Source organism: Brachyhypopomus gauderio, unplaced genomic scaffold, assembly GCF_052324685.1.
Source record: "Brachyhypopomus gauderio isolate BG-103 unplaced genomic scaffold, BGAUD_0.2 sc183, whole genome shotgun sequence".
In the NCBI taxonomy this organism is placed as follows: Eukaryota; Metazoa; Chordata; class Actinopteri; order Gymnotiformes; family Hypopomidae; genus Brachyhypopomus; species Brachyhypopomus gauderio.
Window position 1 is genome coordinate 142,624 of NW_027507004.1, and position 21,655 is coordinate 164,278.

General features: G+C 42.6%; 1 protein-coding gene and 1 long non-coding RNA gene across 6 annotated transcripts in view; one reads left to right on the plus strand and one right to left on the minus strand.

The window, feature by feature from the left end:
• The window catches only part of LOC143501976 (uncharacterized), a 21,356-nt gene extending 4,637 nt beyond the window's left edge, over positions 1 to 16,719 (plus strand). The window contains exons 1-26 of one of the 5 annotated variants that reach the window (XM_076995151.1): positions 2,921 to 3,123; positions 4,010 to 4,080; positions 4,555 to 4,689; positions 4,980 to 5,072; positions 5,288 to 5,368; positions 5,908 to 6,019; positions 6,891 to 7,137; positions 7,489 to 7,599; positions 7,976 to 8,107; positions 8,239 to 8,316; positions 8,556 to 8,657; positions 8,911 to 8,975; positions 9,397 to 9,745; positions 9,834 to 9,977; positions 10,108 to 10,191; positions 10,853 to 10,921; positions 11,186 to 11,403; positions 11,702 to 11,866; positions 12,037 to 12,199; positions 13,799 to 13,906; positions 14,011 to 14,113; positions 15,066 to 15,353; positions 15,681 to 15,753; positions 15,941 to 16,030; positions 16,169 to 16,358; positions 16,585 to 16,719. In XM_076995151.1, coding sequence (XP_076851266.1) covers positions 4,988 to 5,072; positions 5,288 to 5,368; positions 5,908 to 6,019; positions 6,891 to 7,137; positions 7,489 to 7,599; positions 7,976 to 8,107; positions 8,239 to 8,316; positions 8,556 to 8,657; positions 8,911 to 8,975; positions 9,397 to 9,745; positions 9,834 to 9,977; positions 10,108 to 10,191; positions 10,853 to 10,921; positions 11,186 to 11,403; positions 11,702 to 11,866; positions 12,037 to 12,199; positions 13,799 to 13,906; positions 14,011 to 14,113; positions 15,066 to 15,353; positions 15,681 to 15,753; positions 15,941 to 16,030; positions 16,169 to 16,283 — 2,982 coding nt within the window. In that variant the 5' untranslated portion in view covers positions 2,921 to 3,123; positions 4,010 to 4,080; positions 4,555 to 4,689; positions 4,980 to 4,987 and the 3' untranslated portion in view covers positions 16,284 to 16,358; positions 16,585 to 16,719. Of the gene's footprint in view, positions 1 to 2,920; positions 3,124 to 3,190; positions 3,658 to 4,009; positions 4,081 to 4,554; positions 4,690 to 4,979; positions 5,073 to 5,287; positions 5,369 to 5,907; positions 6,020 to 6,890; positions 7,138 to 7,488; positions 7,600 to 7,975; positions 8,108 to 8,238; positions 8,317 to 8,555; positions 8,658 to 8,910; positions 8,976 to 9,396; positions 9,746 to 9,833; positions 9,978 to 10,107; positions 10,192 to 10,852; positions 10,922 to 11,185; positions 11,404 to 11,701; positions 11,867 to 12,036; positions 12,200 to 13,798; positions 13,907 to 14,010; positions 14,114 to 15,065; positions 15,354 to 15,680; positions 15,754 to 15,940; positions 16,031 to 16,168; positions 16,359 to 16,584 lie in introns of those variants that run through there. The other 4 variants (XM_076995147.1, XM_076995148.1, XM_076995149.1 and 1 more) reach the window with 4 other exon arrangements.
• LOC143501978 (uncharacterized) lies at positions 966 to 3,281 on the minus strand. The gene is made up of 4 exons (XR_013127038.1): positions 3,108 to 3,281; positions 1,895 to 2,089; positions 1,742 to 1,818; positions 966 to 1,536 (listed from the first exon to the last, which is right to left on the minus strand). It is a non-coding gene; the product is annotated as an uncharacterized LOC143501978 (long non-coding RNA).
• Positions 16,720 to 21,655: the final 4,936 nt, after the last annotated feature.

A 21,655-nucleotide genomic window follows, 5' to 3' on the forward strand; every position in this document is an offset into this window, starting at 1 on the left:
TTGGGATAGCCCCTCATGGCGCAGTGACCTTTGTGTCTTCTCTTTATCAAGGTGCTATCAGTGATAAAGAGATCTTAAAGCAGTCTGGCATTGTGGCCCTCCTTGACCCATCTATGGCCATCATGGTGGACAAGGGTTTCCTTGTTGAAGACTGCGTTCCATGCAAAGTCCACATACCCACGTTTCTGTCAAAGAGAGCTCAACTGTCTAGGTCAGAGATCAGAACGTCACAGTCCATTGCAAGACTGAGAGTCCATGTTGAGCGTGTGATTCGCAGAGTCAAAGAACATAAAATATTCAGCACAGTGATCCCCCTTTCAATCACAGGGAGCATAAACCAAATTTTTTACTGTTGCCTGTCTTTTGGTGAATTATCAAAATGGCCCCTTGGTAAAAGCCTGGGCAAACAATGGCTAATCTCAATCCAGAATTAGACAGATGATGTAATGTGAATGATGGTGATTTATTATTATTTTATATTTTCTCCAACCTTAAAATGATCCCTTTAAGGTCAGGGATCGGCAAGCCGCGGCTCCAGAGCCGCATGCAGCTAAGCTTTTGAATAGAATTAATGAGTATTTAATTAACGTATATTATTTTTGAGACTTAAAAAATGTTCGGGTGGAATTTCACAAATGTCCAGTATTTAGTTTCGGTTCGCTTGAGTGACATGTCATCGTCACTGAAATAAATTTCCAATTATTTTGCTTTTGTGGCTCCGAGTCAAAAAGCTTGCCGACCCCTGCTTTAGGTCATGCTAGTCTGTAAATATTGGCTGCAATGTTAAGGTACAGTGCAATATGATAAATAGTATAAAATGCTTTCACTTTTATATGTAAAATTGACAACACAATACAACATTATGTATTTCTTAACTTTTACTGTATTCGTAAAAATGAAATGAATACAATAGTAATACAATTGACAGAATAATTTGAAATTGTTTTAATTGTTCATGAGTTCATTATGATTTTCTATTGCTTGGGCATAGAGAGGTATTTTGGCATGTAAGTGTTAAAGAAAAACATGTCACACCTCCTTTTCACCTCTTCTAATACACTGCTATCTCTGTAAACTCGCTGCACAAAAATATCATCATGGGCACAGATAACTAAATCACACCACTGCATACCAGTAATCAATAACTGGCCCTGGATTTGCCAATAATAACAATGGCTCTCCTTCAATCTGTGTAGGCCTTGTGCCACTTTGAGGAATTTGCAGTCTACATAGCTTTGTGCATTTGGGCACTTAATTTCAACAAGCCCAAATGATGGACGCTCAAGTGGGTCAAGTTCAAGTTTTTCAGAACTGCCTAGTCCTTTAAGGCCCCCGTTTCCATTTCAAGTCCCCTCTTCATGTGTGCTGTTTGTCGTGTCCCTCGGATTATCCTTTCTGCCAGGCTTTCTGCAGAATGCAGAGATGTTCATTGTGCAGATGAGTGGAAGAGAATCTGCTTTCATTCCAGCGTAGACTGGTCCAGGATTGAGGGTGGCCCGGTGTGGGAGCTCACCGCTGTAGCCCTTGAAAAGTGTACTAAAAGAAGAGTGAATAACATTTATTTTTACACATTGTAATCTGTTCACCAGCACAACTGATTGTGAATCACATATCACATGTCATCTGAAGTACAACGAGGCTAAATTAAATTTTGAAGAGAACAGGGTCTTATCAGATGATCAAAAGCATTTATTTTTTTACCACACACTGTAATCTGCCTATTAAATTTGGTACTACATACCTAACTCCACTGGCTGTAGTAGCACCTGGTTTTGGCTTTAGGACAACCATGGCATCCACGGGTCCAGGCTTCACCCCCTATTAATTTAAAAGATGGTGTTAGTAAAGTGACTGTGATACATTAACTAACATTAAATAATGAAATAAGACAAACCATTGTTGGTGGTTTATGCCACTTCTGTTCTGTCTGTGTGCATGAAAGGACAGGAGGCACGACAGACATGCCAGATTCAGAATAATGAGCAGTCTGGAAAAGCAATGCAACCAAGTGGTTGCAGATTCCGCAACCAGCAACACAAGAGCAGTTGCTGTTAATGAGCACAACTGGCATTGAATCACGTAATGTCATCTGAAATACACAAGAGGCAAATTGTAATATCTTGAAAAGAAGACTTCAGCAATGTCAATAGGCGCAATTTCTGTCCCATCATGTTGTTAGTGGTGAATGTCACTTGTCTATTGTCTCATGTAACGTTTGTGCTGTTTTGCATCACTCTTAAAACACTTGGCTATACTGTCGTTCTATTCTACAGTGTTGTGCATGGTTCAATCTACTAGTTCACTGAGCAACTATAAACTATAAAATATATTTTAGATTTAAACTTCATTTTCACTCCAGATGAAATGCTTACACATAGGAGTGAAACAGGCCTACTTATATTTATATTATTTTGTTGTTTCCACCACCAACAACAGAACAGTGCAGGTTTTACTTCAACTGCTTCTTGAAGAGTGTTATCAGAATATGTTAATAGGTGTAAGTGTTGAAGCCATATGTTAATAAAGAAGATAAAAGATATGGAAGACAGATTGACAGATTTTAGAAAATGCAGTTTGAAGAATAGCTGAGGTGGACTATATTCTGCTTTTGAGTCATAGAGGTAGATAACAATAGCTCGAACTGTAAAATAAACTCCCATTTGTTTACTATAGGCAAAACAGACTGCTAATGATTCCCACTCAGCTACTCTGCATTTGGCTACCATTGTAAGCTTTGAAAACCAATGCCTATGGCTATCACAGCTTACGTGAAGTAAGAGCAAGGATAAAAGATTGAACTTGTGTTGAACTAACTTTTGAACTTGTTCAACAGAACTTTGAACGTGACACTGAACAGAACTCGTGTCATTTTAACCAGTCCAACTCTCAGCTGGTGTGGTGTATCTGTTTTCTTCATAGATCTGTAGCAGTGAGCCCTCACTGTTATCTCGTTAGCCTTACTTTTGCCTGATACTTCCATCAGAAATACAAACATGTTTTTAAAAGGCATTTCTAGTACTAGGACAGGTCGGTTCGTTACTAAAAACAACATCACTTCATTAGACTGCCACCTCAGGCTAGCTAGCTAACTAGCGTCAGCCACTTACCTTCAAAATTGCAGAGGTAGGATGAAACGTAGAACTTGAAACCTTTTTCAAGTGTACTCTGTGGCGTTGTACTTGATGCTCTGACAATACGACGCACATCGTTGACGGTAAATTTCGGTAACTCCAACAGGCACCTTGTGAATTTCATAGACTCGGCCATAAACATCTGCACTTCCGCATACCAACCGGAAATATGGTTACATCCTTACACCAAACGACGAAGTCGCGCGTGCACTTAGTTTCAAATGACAGTAAAATTGACCAATCATATCTTCCCTCTTAGTGGGCGGGCTTAACTGTATGATAATTTCCGCCCGCTGTGGCGACGCTAGCTGACGTGCGCGTTGTTTACAAAGAGGATCACGGAGCTGTGGACCATATTGTTGGAACCTTATTTTGCTTAAAAAGTTATCTAGTACAGATATTATTGTTTATTGCGTTTTTAAAGCTGTACTTTCGTCTCAGTTTTTTTTTTTTATTGCAGTTAATTAGGAAAGGGGGGCCCACTTTTAATGGTCACGGTTCGCTACCGATATATATACGGTCTCTGGTATGAACCCTTTGGGTACAAGCCAGGCTGCATCAGGTTATTGTAGCAGCCTGGCTGATTTGGTGTTTTGGTTAAAAAAAATAGGAAATTGTGATATGACGTGCTACTCAACTTTGGAATGTTTGGATTAGAATGTTTGGTTGGGAAGGTGGAATGTTTGGATTTCAATTTCGATGCTGAAAAGCTGAGAAGTAGTCGCATGACATTTTGCTGTGATTTACAATACTTACAAACATTACAAATCTTACAAATAATATCTAATTTACAATCGCAGATCTTTCTATTTGTTGTATATCTTTCTATCTTTCTATTCTTTCTAATTTTTTATCTTGAGAATGAGTTTTTTCCACAGGAGAACCGACCAGCCAAGGCCTGGACAGGAACAGAAGAACTTCATAGACACACCAGGTTTTACCACTCATGGTGAGAAAAATACATTTTCATATACTATACATAATTTTATACTTCTATGTAAGACAGTATATTTAGTTCTTATGAGTATGGATTTCCATAGGCTTATTCATAATAATTAAAAATTAAATATACACATTTATGTAGTAGGTTTCTAAGGTTCAGAAAAATAACATGTATATTTATTCTACTGTCAACTGTCAAGATCTTTATTTTACATTTACACATGGTACAGGATAATATAATTAATAGACCATGGGTTATTTCTTTGATTTCTTTGACCATGGAAAAAGCAAATAAAAATAAACATTTTTAAAAAGAAACAGATTTCTAACATGACATCACAAATTCTTAAGCATTCTAATGACATCACATGGCACCATAGCCCTTCTTATAATCACTTGTTCATTGGGAAACACTTACAAGGTTTTTGAGCCTCACTGGGAGGCGTGCTGGGTTTCACTTTACCTGCTGTGGGATTTTCAGGTGTGCCCTACAACCCCCAAGCGACAGTGATCCACACGGATCCCTGTGGACCAGCACCCTTCCCTCACAGAAGGACGGCGGGACCCTCAGATGTCGGCCATGTTAACACCCCTGTAGAAGGACCACTCCACACTGGTACTGTGTAACACTGAAGATTACATGCGTATTCAACAAACCAAATGTAACCATGCATGATGAAGTAGAAAAAAACATTTATTACATTTGTTTGTAAGGACTGGCAGAGGTGCAGAACCATCAGCTTTCTGCACATGACCTGACCAGTAAAACATCAGTTTTATCAGAAAATATGACATGACATATTCAACATTGTAATGAATTCAAATGGCACTGTAGCCCTTCTTATAGACCTGATGATCTTAACAGTACACATTCCTCTGTGCCCTGGGTTGGTGTTTTGCATTTAGGCCCTGACATGGAGAGGCAGAGACACCTTGCTCAGCCCCATGTTCAAGGCGAGGTCCTGAAACAGATGGATCCAGTCAACCTCCAGCCTGCTGGTGGGTATTTGGGTATTTTGGTTATAACGTTGCTTTGTGTGGAATGCTACGGTTGCTGTGGACGCTATTATTGCTATGGAATTCTATTATTGGCTAGTTAGTTAGGTTAGCCTAGCGAACAGTACCACGGAGAGTTTAGAGACAATATGGCGAGGTGATCTGTCTACTGCACTGTTATTCATAATCTTTTTCTTAATGTTCAATCAACATGACAGCAGATGCCCTTCAGAGACCATTTGGAGACCAGTTGATCCTGGAAGAGGATTATGATGAGAATTATATCCCATCTGAACAAGGTACATTAGCTGTCGCATACTACCTGTTACAGTTTAGGACCCTGGATAAAACTTTAACAGAGCCGGAGTGGCTAATCGGGAGATTCGGGAGGATTCTCGATGGGCCGGCTCATGTCAATCTCTAGTTTGGGCCGATTGGGATGGAAAAATAATTTTGGGCCGGATTTGGGCATGAAACTCCCGGGCTGAAAAAGTGGCCCTGAACTCCGGCCCTGAACTTTAATATATGTTACTGAAATGGTATTTAATATCCACCATTGATAAAGTCTACAAGCTACAACAGTTCCACCATTTAAAAACTAAATTATAACATTGACATAATAACTTAATAATATATAATAATATTATAATAATAATATTAACAACACAGTTCCAGTTGGGACTCGTGTATGTTCGTCCAAGCTATAGCTACACTTTATAACATAGAATCAATCTCCATGCATTATGGACTTAAATATTTGAATTTGTGGGATTTTGTCTTGATTTGAAAATATCATACTTATTGTGGGTATATTCTTCTTATCTGTATTGCTCCTCAGAGGTCCATGATTTTGCCAGACAAATTGGCATTGACCCTGAGAGGGAGCCAGAGCTCCTATGGCTGGCCAGAGAGGTGGCTGTAGCCCCACTACCTCCTGAATGGAAACCCTGGTAGGACAAGCTCATTCTCATACAGTCACCCATAATGAAACAGTTTTCTTATCCTTACACACAGAGCCGTGAGCGTTGGTGTGAGCGTTGGTTCCTTTTAGAAAAATCCAAGCATACTCTAATGTGCCCTTAATTGAGGAATGGCTTCCATTCCAAGAACTCTACGTCTCATTCATGCTGGCTCGTTCATTCAGGTTCTCGATTACCTGACGTACCAAGGCCCTTTGTCCCCTATAACTCAGTTATAATTTTAAATACCATTTATATAAGTAGGATGCATCAGGACTTTATTGTGAGTGTCATAATGTCACACGAACTCTCTGGAAGCTTGCAAGAAGTGGGCATTAAATCACTTATGACCTAGGTGATTAGATGAGCAAATTAGACAGCCCAACTTTTTTTAAAGACCATGGAACTGCAAGTCTGGAGAAGACTGAATAATTTGACTGGGAAATAAGATTGGGCAAGAGAAAATATAACAGGCAGAAGATGATTTTTTTGAAGTTGGGGAGTTTGATGTGACATGAAAGATCAGACACATTTTAACATATGAAATCATTTTTGGATTCTGTATTCAAATGGTTTGCATCCAGGAGATATTTAATGTTAGTTGTCCCCGAAACTAACAATTGCAAAGTATAAAATTAATATTTCATCACTCTGTGCAGCAGATTTGCTTGTAGACTTGGCCTTCTGGCACTATTAATCTGAGCAATGAGACCCAGAGCACCACTCAGTGTTTCAGATGTTGTCCTGTTGACACCTTTGTGGACAGTCCTGTGCTGGAGAACCTAGGCTTGTCTACATGTCATGTGTTTTTATGTGTGTGTTTATCTATGTGATGAGCTTGTCTCCCTTTCCTACTCTCCAGTCAGGATGTGACTGGAGAAGTTTATTACTTCAACTTCTCCACGGGCCAGTCCACCTGGGACCACCCCTGTGATGAGCACTACCGCCAACTAGTGGCCCAGGAGCGGGAGCGTGCTCACCACGGCCGGACTGCCTCTGCCATCTCAGGCTCCGCCTCCACAGGAACCACAAAGAACAAGGAGAAGAAGAAGAAGAAGAAGAAGAAGGAGAAAAAAAAGAAGGAACCAGAGGGACTGAAGGCCCCAAGAGTGAGTTTGGATCTGTGTACCCTAAAATGTATTTTGTTACACAGCAGTTATATTTGTCACACTTTCTCTTCCATTCTACACATTCTTGACTGCTGTGTTTCTAAGAACACTGAAATGAATTGAACAATTATTTGCTCATCGAAGTATATCAAAAGATTTAGGATAGCAGTCGCCTAAAGTTGAGCAGAAAGGAGAAAGAAAGCTAAATAGTGTGTGCCATTCTGCTAAAGCTCTCTCTCTCTCTCTCTTTCTCTCTCTCTCTCTCTCTCTCTCTCTCTCTCTCTCTCTCTCTCTCTCACACACACACACACACACACTCACACACTCACTCACTCTATCACTGTCTCTCAGCTGCTGGCTCCTCTGGCTCCACTGAGAGGGATGTGTGACCTTTCAGTTCCAGGACTGCGAGGTTCCCTGGGCAACTCCACAGACCTTCATCCTTTAAAGTCCTCACTAGGGGTAAATGTACGGTCTATATCCTCTAGTAGGGGTGAACATGTACAGTCTATATCCTCTAGTAGGGGTGAACATGTACGGTCTATATCCTCTAGTAGGGGTGAACATGTACAGTCTATATCCTCTAGTAGGGGTGAACATGTACTGTCTATATCCTCTAGTAGGGGTGAACATGTACAGTCTATATCCTCTAGTAGGGGAATGAAACCTCATTGTATACTTTTATAAGGTGGTGTAAGAACAAACCCTACATACGTCACTGGAGGTAAAAGAACACGTCACTCCTCTGCAAAGTTTAGCTTTTACCAAATTGACTTTGAAGTGATGGAGGTCTGAGTTCATGGCAGAGGTGCAGAGCGTATGATGGTGTGTATCTTAGGATGTATCCGGAGCAAATTTGCATTCGCTAAGAGGACGACAGCTGGAGAGTCTGGCTCCGCCCATATTTAATTCAGATCTGGAGGTGGATGAAGAGGAGGATGAAGAGCAGAAGGCGGCGTCTGTCCATGAGGTGAAAACACCTGCTAGAATATAATGCTCTGATTTTTAGCTCACTGTCACCTTTGTAGTCTTTACAGTGCAGTAAAGTATGAGGAATGATTTTCTGTATCCGTGTTGCGGTGTGTGTTTGTGTGTACGTAGAGTCTGCTAGGGTCATCAGACCTGTTGCAGAACATACACTTGGACCTGGACATCCTGAAAGGGGGACTGCAGTATGAGGTGGCCACGATGTTCTTCACTCTCCCTCACACACACATTATGTTCCCAGCTTTTCACACACATTTATACAGCGCCACTAACATCACTGTGTGTGCTCACGTGATCTTGGTGTTACTGTAGCACCTTGCTCTACCTTTCGCAAACACACACACACACACAATGATCTTGTGAATGTCTGTACATGCATGTTCATGCATATGTGTTTGCATGTGTTGGTGTGTTTGTCTGTGTATGAGCAGGACAGTGAAGTCAGTGGCAGTGCTCCTGTGGAGGAGAGATCCGAACCAGAACGCCAAGATCTCACTCCGTTAAGAGACCACAGCCCTGACCCACCCTTGCAGGTACTCATTAACACTCACACTGCCTCTCTTCCTATATGTCTCTCCCTCCCTCCCTCCCTCCCTCTCTCTGTCTGTCTGTCTGTCTTTCTCTACAAACACTATAGCAGTGGTATAAGTGAGGGGACCTCAAAGTTTATTTGAGGTTAGGGTTTTATTTGAGGTCATGCGCCAGAGTGTTTCTTTCTTTCAGTGTTTCTTTTTGTCTTCTTCCTTTCCGTCCATCCATCCATCCATTTATCCATTCGTCTGTTAGTCTCAGGATGAGAAAGATGGAGAGAGAGAGGAAGATGAGAAGATGAGACCACAAGTGGCAGAGAGGTTGGTCTCACTAATGCTGTTGATACCAGAATGTGGTCAACACACGCACACACATGCATAGACACACACAGCTTTTGATAATTCAACTTCAATTCAGTTCAAAATTTGGACATCGTCCATGAACATTTTCATATTTAATCTTAAATCTACTTCTGTTGTGCAGTCAGATTGTGTGACTTCCAAGTCAGAATGCACAAATGCTCACAAGTTCAGCAAATTGACTCGGAGAATTTGACTTTGTTTCAATAAATTGTTTTAAGTGAGGAAATCACAATTGCATGTTTCTACTTTCAAGATACTGTATAATATCACTGAGGTGTGAACGTTTTCCATAAATTTCACCTGAAAGCCAAACATGTCTATAACTTTGTGAGTAGTGTGTGTGTCATGATTGGTAACATTACACTGTTGGGTGTTACAGGATGATGTTGGAGCCTTCCTCGCCTCCATCCTCTTCCTCACTCTCCAAACCCTCTGGTGGACTGCAAGAGCCACTGAAGAACAATAGCGCCCTCTGCTGGCTGAGGCCGGAGACGGTTCGCGGGACAGCAAGCAGGAGCAGCGTGGCAGAGGAGACTGAGCTGGACGTGGAGGAAGAAAAGACAAAGAGAGAGGAGGAGTGTGTGTGTGTGTGTGAGTGTGGTCAGCTGTCTGGTCTGTTGCAGGAGGTGAGGGAGGAGGTGCAGAGGGAGCACAGCAGGAAGCTGGAGCAGCTGTCGCAGGAGCACCAGGAGCAGCTCCTCACCCTCAGACACGAGCACCTGGAGGAGGTGCAGTAGGGAGAATTCATTTACTCACAGCTCAGTGATCACCTGAGAGGCCAAGCCAATGTGTGTTCATCACACGGTGTGTGTGCAGGAGAGCGTGGAGAGGGAGCGCTTGTTGAGGGCTCATCTGGAGGAGAAGGAGAGGATGCAGGATTCACACACATCCCAGCTGGAGCAGCTCAGACTACAGCTCGACTCTCAGCTCCAACACACCCACAAAACACACATGCAGAAAGTAAGATCCCACACCCACACGATACGCACGCGCAAAAACGCCTCTTCTGCCGTACCCAGTCGGGTGTTTATGTGTATAAAGACGGTGAGAGTTGTTTGTATTTGTTTGTTTTTCTTGTGTGTGTGTTTAGGAGTTAGAAGTGCAGAAGATGATGGAGCAACTGGACATGAAATCCAAAGAGCTCAAAAGTCAGGAACTGCTACTCCAAACTCAGGTACTTTACCTGCGTTATTTGAGTGTGTGTGTGTGTGTGTGTGTGTGTGTGTGTGTGTGTGTGTGGGTGTGCTACTCCAAACTCAGGTACTTTACCTGCGTTATTTGAGTGTGTGGGTGTGTGTGTGTGTGTGTGTGTGTGTGTGTGTGTGTGTGTGTGGGTGTGCTACTCCAAACTCAGGTACTTTACCTGCGTTATTTGAGTGTGTGGGTGTGTGTGTGTGTGTATGTGGGTGTGCTACTCCAAACTCAGGTACTTTACCTGCTTTATTTGAGTGTGAGTGTGTGTGTGTGGGCGTGTGTGTGCTACTCCATGCTCAGGTACTTTACCTGCTTTATTTGAGTGTGTGTAGGTGTGTGTGTGCTACTCCAAACTCAGGTACTTTAGCTACTTTGAGTGTGTATGTGCAACTGGTACACTGAGCTCCATTTTATTAGGTGCCCTTATAGCTGTACTTATAAGTTACTAATCATTCGTCAGTCAGTTCTTTGTGCTGAGAAGTTAACTGAGTCATTGACCTGTTTTGAAGAAAAAAAATGAATAGGTCAAGTTTGGAGTGTGTGTATGTGTGCGTGTGCGTGCATGCATGTGTGTGTATCTTCAGTCCAGTCACTCAGCTGCCTGATAAAATGATCTGTGTGTTCGTACTGTTGGTCTGTAGGCTACAGATTTGAAGAAGAGGAGACAACAGCTGAGTGAGGAAGAAGATGATGTTGAGAAGGGGATAGAGGTGCGTGTGTGTGTGTGTGTGTGTGTGTGTGTGTGTGTGTGTGTGTGTGTGTGTGCGTGTGTATCTGAGAGTGTGTGGCCAGGTGTTTGTGTGTGTGTATCTGAGTGTGTATGACCAGGTGTGTGTGTGTGTGTGTGTTTGTCAATAAGAACTGTTATGCTAGGTTGTGTGTCCCCCAGGTGTGTGTGTGTGTGTGTGTGTGTCATTGTGAACTATTATGCTAGGTTGTGTGTGTGTGTGTGTGTGTGTGTGTGTGTGTCCCAGGCTCTCTCACGTGTCCTCAGAGAACGGGACAGTCTGCGTGCGGAGCTGGACAGACTAAGAGATGAGAGGAAGAGAGAAAGGGAGGAGCTGGAAAAAGAGAGAGAGGGAAGGAGGAGGGAGAGGGAGGAGAGCAGAAGGATTATGGAGGAGAGAGAGAAGCTACTGAGCAATACAGTGCTTCTACAGGATAGATGTGATGAACTCCACAGAAGGCTCAGGTAACACACACACACACACACACACACACACATACACACAAACATGCTATAATACACATCCTGAAGACTTGGGTAATGTATACGTATACCAACTTCTGTCGATGCGCTGGAGGTTTAGATAATATACACACGCATACGCATGTGTGGGCACACACAGACACACACACACACACATTTTCACACACACACAGACACACTAGCTTTGACCGAGTCAGTACTGGTCTCTGGTGACACAAATACACGGTACACAGAGTGTGTACATGTACAGATCTGTGTTGGTGGGGTTTGTGTCTGTCAGCGAGGCGGAGCAGAGAGAGCATGGAGACGATAACCTGGAGAGAAAGAAACAGGAGGAGGGCAAGGAGAAGAGCAGAGAGAAGGAGGGCTCCCTCGGAGTGGAGGAAATGGAACCTCCTCTCTCCCCTGTGCCCACCTCCCACAACAACCACAGCAGCATAGACGAGTATGTGGGGGGGTGTGTGTGGGTGGGGAGGGAGGCTGTCCGATTGTATGTATTTATCATATGTTTATATACTCGTTTGTAATCTCCTCTCTCTCTCTCTCTCTCTCTCTCTCTCTCTCTCTCTCTCTCTCTCTCTCTCTCTCTCTCTCTCTCTCTCTCTCTCTCTCTAGCTTGCAGGAGTATATCTCGTGTGAAGGTGTTTCTCTGCAGAGAGCAAGACAGTTCTTAGAGAAAGAGACCAGCTGTCTGAGAGCGAGACAAGCGGCACTAAGGACGGCCCACCCCAGCCCGCAGAGGTCCGCTGCAGGAGGTTCTGCTCAGCTTCTCTGTCAGGTCCGTCAAGTCTAGTCAGTTTTATTTATAAAGCGCTTTTTACAAAACATGGTGTCACAAAGCAGCTTCACGAGCGCATGGGTCCAGATCCCTAATGAGCAAGATGGGGGTGAGTGTGGCAGAGACAAACTCCCTAGGCGGATTAGGAAGAAACCTTGGGAGGACCAAGACCCAAAAGGGAAGCCATGCTCCATTGGCCCAGCAACTTTAAGTTCATATTTATAGTCCTGTGTCTATCTGAGCAGTCACAGTCTCTCCAATATGGATGCTGGGCCTCAGGTAGGATGCTGGCCGTATTGGCACATGCATCCACAGCATCAGCACATCCACTGGCAACCCAGAGCATCTTCTAGCTGCTTTATGGAATTGTCTTTGTAGAAACATGTAGTCAAGATACAGAATGCAGGTTAAATATGTAAAATCAAATTAAACTTCCATATATATAGTACACGTGCCAGTGATTTAGCATGTGGCTCCAGCAGGCTTATCCCTAGCAGCATAACTAAAGGGAGGGGCCTGGAGGTGACCACAGGCATGAGGGTACTGAGACATTACTCTGCCTTCGGCTGTAATCTTGTAGTTTTCGGAGCTGAGCGCATTTCTGCGCTTTGAGAGAGCAGCAGGTGAGATGGATTATGGTATGCAGTGAGTTCACTCGGATATTGTGGAGGACTATTTAATGCTTTATAGGCCAACAGAAGAATTTAAAAATCAGTTTGATATTTAACCAGGAGCCAGTGCAACGCTGAGAGAGTAGGACTAATGTGATGGACTTCTCAAGGCCTAGTTAGGACTCTGGCTCTTGGATTCAAATGCAGCAAGTTGGACTTTCTTCAGGGACTGTTTAGAGCATCCAGTTAAAAGACAGTTACAGTAGTCCAATCTTGATGAGATTGTGGACCAGTTTCTCTGCATCTGATACCGAACATACATGTCTCAGCTTGGCAATATTACATGAAGTTGCAAAGGCAGCATTAGTGACATTGCATATGTGTGTGAAAAATGAAAGATCCAAATCACAACAGACACCTAAACTTTTAGCAGGAGATTCAGGTGTTACTGAAAAGCCATCTAGTGTAATAAGAAGATTCGACCAATTGCTTCTTGCAGTCTTGGATCCAAGAAGTAACACCTCAGTCTTATCAGAATTTAGAAGAAGAAAATTAGACGCCATCCAGTTCTTTATTTCTTGGATGCAGTTGTCAGTTTTGGTAGTAGTATTGACATCATCCAAATGAGAAGATATATATAACTGAGTATCATCTGCATAGCAATGGAAGCTAATACCATGCCTACAAATGCTTGCTAGCCTATATAATGAGAATAACATGGGACCCAATACAGATCCTTATGAGTATTCATTATTTTCAAGTACAAATTGGTAACAATCGTTCAGGTAGGATTTGAACCAGGAGAGTGATTGACCTTTATCTGAGAATATTAAGAGATTTTAAGACTACTTTAGACGGTTTCAGTGCCGTGGTGGGTCTAAGCACGTTAGGTCTTGCAGGGCCTACAGCCATGTAGCCAGGTCAGATAGGAGACAGTAGGAAGCATGAGTGTAGTTCCTCTTAGATGTTCTGCTCCCCTGTGCTGTAGGAGGTGAGTGAGCAGGAGAAGCTGAGGGAGACGGTCCAGAAGGACCACACGCTCCTGAGAAAGAAAGAGGAGAGACTCAGCCAGCTGGAGACGTCACTGGCAGAGGAGGTAACACACACACACACACACACACGCACGCGTATGCCTGCACCCACACACTTACGTACAAACCCACATTAATACCTACCTGGGCTTTACAATGTTTTTCTCAGCTGTCATGTGATGAAGGCGAGCGGCTGGTGGGAGATCGGAGAGTCTCATTTGATGTCAGAGACTCAGAGACGAGCAGAGACGAGTATGGCCAAGAGGAGACGAGTGAGAGACAAACTCTGAATGCACAACACGCACACACGGGCAGACATTTTGAGAAGGCACTAATTTTGGTTTTCACAAAGTTTACTGCCATAGTTTTTTTTATGGTGGCAATTTGTATTGATTCTAGATTGTGAAGAGTGATTAGATGAATTGCAATTAATTGCAAAGTCATTCCCTGTGATGAAAATGACATTTTACAATACAAAATTACAATACAAAATTATTGCATTATGGCTCCTCCATTTCAGTTAATGGAGATCATTTCAGTGATGATCTCGTTAGCTCAGGAGATAAAAAGTTGATGAGGATAAGACAGCTGACATCAATCCGTCATGCTGATTAGAAGAGAAGACTGGTTGCTTTAAAAGGGTAGTGGTGCGTTTACGTTTTCTCCTGTTAACCATGGTCACCTCCAAGGAAACACGTTCAGTCATCATTGCATCAAAAGGGTTTCACAGGCAAGGACAGTGCGGCTTGTACGATGCACCCCAATCAACCATTTATCCAGTCACTAAGGACTTTGGGGAGAGTGCTTCAAGTTGCATGAAGGAGGCTTCAGGGAGCGTCTCCTACAGGAGTGTCTCCTACAGAGGAGGCAGCTATGAGCCTCCTCACACCATCAAACTCCCAATGTTGCCTAAGCAAAGCACAGCCATGAATAAGAGAAGATATCAAAACATCCTTCCAGAACAACTTCTCCCAACGATTCAGGAGCAGTTTAGCAACAAACAATTATGGACTGTTAATAATTGTACTTCATTATATCACATAAACATTTGACAAAAGGTTCTTAAAAAAATAAACTGAGGAAGCAAACTGTGAAAACTAAAAATTTGCCCACAACTGTAAGCAGCTCTAGAGTCCACTCTGGTCTTGATGGTTCATAGTTGTCTGATGTTTTTATCTCTCTAGCAGTAATACACCCAAACCCTGGTCTTCCTCTCTGTTTCAGCACATGCAGTGCCAGTGAAAGTGCAGCAGTTAGCAGAGTACCTGCAGCAGATCTCTGGCCAGCTGAACACAGTGCTGGGTGCACTGGGATCTCTCACTGGGAGGACCGTCCAGCCCCTCCCTCAGCCACCTCCGTCCTCCTCCTTCCCTCCTGCCCCGTCCTGGGCATGGACACCAAGCCCCGCCTCCTCTTCATTGGCCAATCAGAACAGTTTCTTACACTGTTCTGTCCCAAAAACACACGGGTCTGACCTTCATTTGAACTCCCACTGGAGCAAACTCTTCCCTGGTACGTAGAGACAGACACACCCCAAACATTAGCAGTGATGAGCAGTGGTCACCTCAGTGGGCTGCAGTAACTTTCACTAATGCTTCATTTCTTCATCACTCGTAAAACCTTTAAAATACAAATAGAAAACTTCTGCCTCTCCCTCAAGCACAAACCAGTCACTGCTGGATTTATAGCCTTTTTTGCATAGTTGATGACCTCCATTGATTTTCTGTGCTTGGATAATGCCGATCTTTTCCAGTGCAAGTGTGGTGCAGTGTAGAGACCTGCTTCAGATTAGCTTAAATCTAAACCGCACTACCTGTATTAAGACTGCTCTGATTTTAGGAGTTTCCATGGATACCAGTGCCCGCTATCCCATGAGGGCTACCAGAGCATATAGTGGATACACTCCAGCAAGGTGACTACACACACTTGCACACCTGTGCAGGCTCGCTCACAATCTCTCACTCTCACTCACAGGGTCAGTGCTGCTGTTGATTTTGAAAGGAAAATTGATGAACTCATACAGTGCTTTTCCATTATGTGTGTGTGTGTGTGTGTGTGTGTGTGTGTGTGTGTGTGTGTGTGTGTGTGTGTGTGTGTAGTCTCTCCTCTGAGCTAGATAGCCAGAGGCTGCAGAGACTGATTGAAGACAACAAAAGGTGGCTGGAATCACAACGCAAAGACCCAAATGTGTATCCTTTCACAATCTCTCTCTCCCCCTCAGCTTATACACATGTACGTATCACACACAAACCAGTACGGGAACAGAATGCATCATATTTTCACACACACTCTCTTGCACCCTTGTACTCTCCTGAACCTCTGCCCAGGCCTCTCTTCACACGCTACCCAGCTGCCCCACCCACCAATGGGCTGGTCCAGCTCGGCCTGGACGAGAACAATCAGATCAAGGTCTACCATTACCGAAGAGGCACAACCCACTGATGTCCGTGTATGTCCAGTGCAAACATCAGTGGATAGACAGAATACAAACATGCCATCAGCATGTACACATTACAGGTGATGTTGCTGACAGTCAAGGCAGATTTTGCATAGTACTTTGAAATTCTTTTTTGATAAAAACATTTCTCATCTAATTGAAATTCAGATGGCATATCTAACTGTAATTAGTGATTAAGGTATTTCCGCCTACATAACACATTGCAGTGGTGGATTATACTTATTAAGATGGCGGTGGCAGTGTTGGATGTGGCTAAAACGAGCTGGAACGTCGTCTTTCCTGCAGGTGCTGAACCTGCGCTCTGGCGTGTCCCGCACGGCGGTGGTGTCCTTGAGGGAGTTGTACTCCAGCCTGCAGAAAGGGATGGACCAGGAAATGGAGGCTACAGCTAAGGTCCTCCTCCACAAAGCAGCGGAGTCCAATGGCTTCATCAGGCAGGACATGGACACAGCTCTGGACAGCATGGTGCAGAACTGCACCCCCATTCGGAGCATGAACGCCCTTCTCGCTGGAGGACTCTGGTCAGTTAGCATGCAGTGAGCTTTAAACTGTGGCTTTCAGATAGCAACAACAGTCACAAGAAGCTAACACAGCACTAATTTTGGCTGTTGTTTTTTGCTGCTGTTTTTACCTCTCCAATGTTCTTTCAAAATATTGCCCTGGCCTATATCAATATTTTTAGTTATTTATCCTCTTATATGTTATTTTTATTGCGTTCCATCTCCGCTCTGCTGATCCAAACTGCCCTTCACAATGCTTAAAAAATAGGCTAGTTAGCTAGCTCACAGAGGACATACAAACATTTTCTGTTTAAAAATACACATGTACACTAACTGGTGCAAGCTAAGCAATCGAATAGAATATGATCATTTGATTGTGCACTTAGATCATACATAAGGGTTTTAAGTTTCTTTATAGAAGTTAAAAGTTGTACTGTATACATTGGATGGATTAATAGTTATTACTATTATTATAATAGTTATTTTTTTCCTTCTGTTTTCCTCAAAAGTCATCTGAATGCTGCAGTAAGAAAGTGTACTGCTCGGCACTTGGCTACTTTGGTAGAGAAGATTGGTGCTGGCCGCTTATTGTCTGGGGCGAAAGACATCACACCGCGAATTATTCCTGCAGTCCCCAAGTTGGCACAGGACTCTTCACAAGAAACCAAGTTAGTACTGGGATCAGAACGAGAATTCTACAAAGCTTATTCAGTTTCCCAGATAGTAATATTTTGCTGATTCTTTTAGTCTCCTAGTCTGATACTCTGAAGTCAGCAAATGCTGCTAAATTGTAGAGTAATAGAAGCACTATCGTGTTTTCTAGACACAGACAGCCTTGTAAAATTGTGCTGGTAAGATAAATGGTCAGTGTGCTGTGAGTTACGGGTCCCTCACAGTTCTCTCCTGTTTTGGGGTCTGTTCCTCGTCTCAGGCGCTTGGGCCGGCGTATGCTGCTGTTCCTGTCCTCCCACCACGACTTTGATAAGATGGTGGAAAAGTACATCCCTGCCAAAGACCTGGCAACCATCAGGGACACTGTCCACACTCTGAAATCCAAGGTAGAGATTCATGTTTGGATACATGATGAGGATTTTTTATCCCATCCACTATGCCCCATGTTAACTCATTAAACAAATGTATGTGTAGACATATATTGTAAACAAATACTCGAGTACAGGGCAGTGTGTGGCACCACACATTGTATTTACAGTAGGGCATGCACAGTGTAGTTCCAGACCCAGTAGTAAAAGGACAGAGCATGGTTCAAAATGAACCGGCTTGAATTTCAAATACATTTATCAAAAAACTATTCTTTCAGAAAGTCATTCCACTGATATGCTAAGAGATGCCAGATATAAAAAAAGATAAAAGATTTACCAGAAATACTATAATTCCTATATTAATTAATAATATTTATAATATTGATAATAATCATTCCAGAGAGTTACCATAGTTACCAAATACTGTCACTTTAATTGAATGAAATCTTTCTAGGTTAAGAAAATGCTTCTGTAATAACCCAGTGCTGTCCAGGGTTGATTTATTTATCATTGTTCCTTTTAAATGTCCTTTTTATAGAGCTGGTTAGGGAACTTTACCCCTGCAAGCCACAACTGGTTGAGCAGAAGATGCTTCCTCTGCTCTGGTAGCTCCTGGGGACCTCCAGCAACAGTGGTACGGTCCACGGGAGGGGTGGAAGCGTGAGAGGGGCCACTGTCCACCTATGCCAAGCCCTTCATGCTCACATGGGCCCCGCGCTGCTGGACTGCGCTGGTTACCAACCTTCCAATATCCGCAAGAGCCTAAGAGAGATTGTGAAGAACCTCCCGACCACATGAGAGCTGCCAGCCAGACCTCCAGACCAAAATAAAGCCCAACATGGATTCTACTTGAGGATGGAGATGTTTGTGCATTTCTTACTGTGCCTGCACTCTAAATGAAAGAGAGAGGAAGAAAGTCAAACGTTTTTAACATTTTGAATTAGCAAAAAGCTAAATCCTTAAACTCAGAAGTCCTTTTAAATAAGGAGCACAGATTTTAGTGAATCACATCAGGTTTAACACACCTAGGAGCTCTGCTCTTTTTGCACTTTTGATAACTGTTGTCATGGTGACTATAGATATATATTGTTCTATGATTGTTATTTTCTGTTGACATATCCTGAGGTAACTGTGCAGAATGTAATTTATCACATACACAAGAAACAAGGATCTGGGGGGTATTCCACAAAGCGAGCTAACTCAGTAAGCCGGGCTTTTTAAGACAAGCCTGGCTCATTTTGCTCAAATTCGGTTCCACGAAAGAGGCGAGACTTGAGCCTCGCTCAGTTACTACAGCAACATATACGTTTGAACTAACCTGCTCTGTACCAGGCTAGAGTTGAGGCTTAGCTTAGCGGGACCGCTTCTATTGGCTGAGCAGCGTGATGTCAGTCTCGCCATCCGGGAAACTGAATTGAGGAACAAGGTTCCACTGTAGTTCTATCCATTAAATTGCTGTGGATGTAGCATATAATATCATATCTTTATACATTTAATTGAGTACTGTAATTATTACTTTGGAATGATTGCAGGTTATTATCAAAATTTAATAATTATATTTCCAAATGCAATATATATTTCGATCTTAAGAGTACATATTCATTGTTAATCAGTGAGGTTTCTGTACATTTTAATGTATTGGTTTAATCTTCACAAATTCAGGTCAGTGTAAAATGGAATACAGTGTCTAATCGCAGTTATGGTGCAGAAACATACATTAGTATAAACTCTATATCACAAAAAATACAATTCTTTGTACCTGAGTATTAATAATTATTAATACTGAGTAATTTAGGTGAAGATACTTTTAGGTATATATTTATCCCCATACTTCCTCTTTTGTGTTCAAATTACAAGCAAATCATATCACTCTGCAATTTATATATGTTCAGTATAAATAATGTAAATGTGTGGTTAACTTAATGGTGCAAAAAGGAAATGGACACAGACAACTACCTTACCAAGATTTTCATACAGGTGATACAAATAATCCAAAATGTATGCTATAAAAGAGCAGCTAACAGTGAAGGCTGAAGGCTGATTGACCATGGCATGCCCATTTGTAGAGAATCCAGTAGATGAGGGAGCGTGTATAGTGTGCAGAGCATTCATGCTACCAGCTCCAAGGTCATTCCAGGACAGGACAGATCCACTGGGCTTTCCAGATGACTACTTATTTGTTCAGAAGACACAGTATTATATATCTTTGTAAATTACTGGAGCCATATATTGAGAAGACCACTAGACGTTGTAAAGCTCTTACCAAACCCCAAACGGTCTGTATCGCTTTGCGCTTCTTTGCCAGTCATGCATTTCTGTACAGTGTTGGGGATGCATAACATCTTAGTAAGGCAACGGTCTGCCGCGAAATTCGAAAGGTTTACCTTGCGCTTAAGCGTTTCCTTAATATATTCATCAAATTCCCTGGTCACAGAGGCATCCTTCCCATCCTTTTCAGAACAGCTGGCATGTATTCATGAGAAGTAGTGTTGGTTTGATCAGTAACTTGGAGTCAATCAATCAATCAATCAATCAAATTTTATTTATATAGCGCTTTTTATAACAGTTGTTGTCACAAAGCAGCTTTACAAGTGCCGAGTCCTAGCCCCCAGAGAGCAAGCCAAGGGCGACAGTGGCAAGGAAAAACTCCATAGTTTTTTTGCATGAGGAATAAACCTTGAGAGGAACCAAGACTCAGGGGGAGAACCCATCCTCCTCTGGCCGACACCGCTCACCATGACAACAACAACAATTTAGACAGAAAGAAAATAAAGAAAAGGAAAAGATGTAGTAATGTCCATCATGGTGTAGGCTTATCCGGTCAGGCAGTAGGGGGCTGGCACTGGAGTTAAATGTATATGACTTTAACAGATGCTCTTATCCAGAGCACTTACCAAAGTGCTTTGTATTCATCTTAATCAACTATTTCATGCTAAAATTCATTCAATTCAAAACGCATTGAATTCTCTAGGATTTTCAAATGTCATTGGTGCTATAGACTGTACTCACATCTGGATAAAGGCTCCATCTGTACCCATGGAGGCAGACTATGTGAACCAAAAAATTATTTCACAGCATCAATGTACAGGTACATGCAAGTTTTGCCTACCCAACAGAAAATGTAAAGCATGTCAGTTCATGGGTTTGAACAACTTTCACCCTTTGTCACTTTTGCCATTGTTCTAAATGGTTTGCACCAGCCAATTTCTATTCTCCAACATTGAGGTAAAATGGCCCGGCTCGGTGCACAATATTTCGTGCCTCCTCACTGGCACAGAGGTTTGCCCAAGGTAAAAACACTCCAACCACACAAAATAGTGCAGATTTGGCCTCAGTGTTTAACTCTTCTCCTTATAATTGTAGGTGCTTTTCCTGGCTTATTGCTTAGGGATAGGGGTTACCCCTGCCAACCTTTTCTCCTTACCCCATATGCAGACCCTACAACAGATGCAGAGAGGAGGTTCAATCGTGCACATTCTAAGACAAGGGCATGCAGTGAGATGGCATTTGGACAGTTAAAGAGCAGATTTAACTGCTTGCGCCATCTCAGAGTCACCCCTGAGAGAGCCTGTGATATCGTAGCACCCTGTGCAGTTTTGCACAATGTGGCAATACTGCAAAAAGAAGAAATGCCAAGAGTGCAGTTGGAGCAATGGGAAGATGGCATTTTAATTGCAGACCACATGGATGGTAGAGCTATGAGGGACATGTATGCAAACACTTACTTTGGTTAAGGGAATATTTTGTTTGCATTTGTTCATTAACACTATTAACATAAAACAAGACGGCTTTTTTTTGGAAAGAGAAATTTATTAA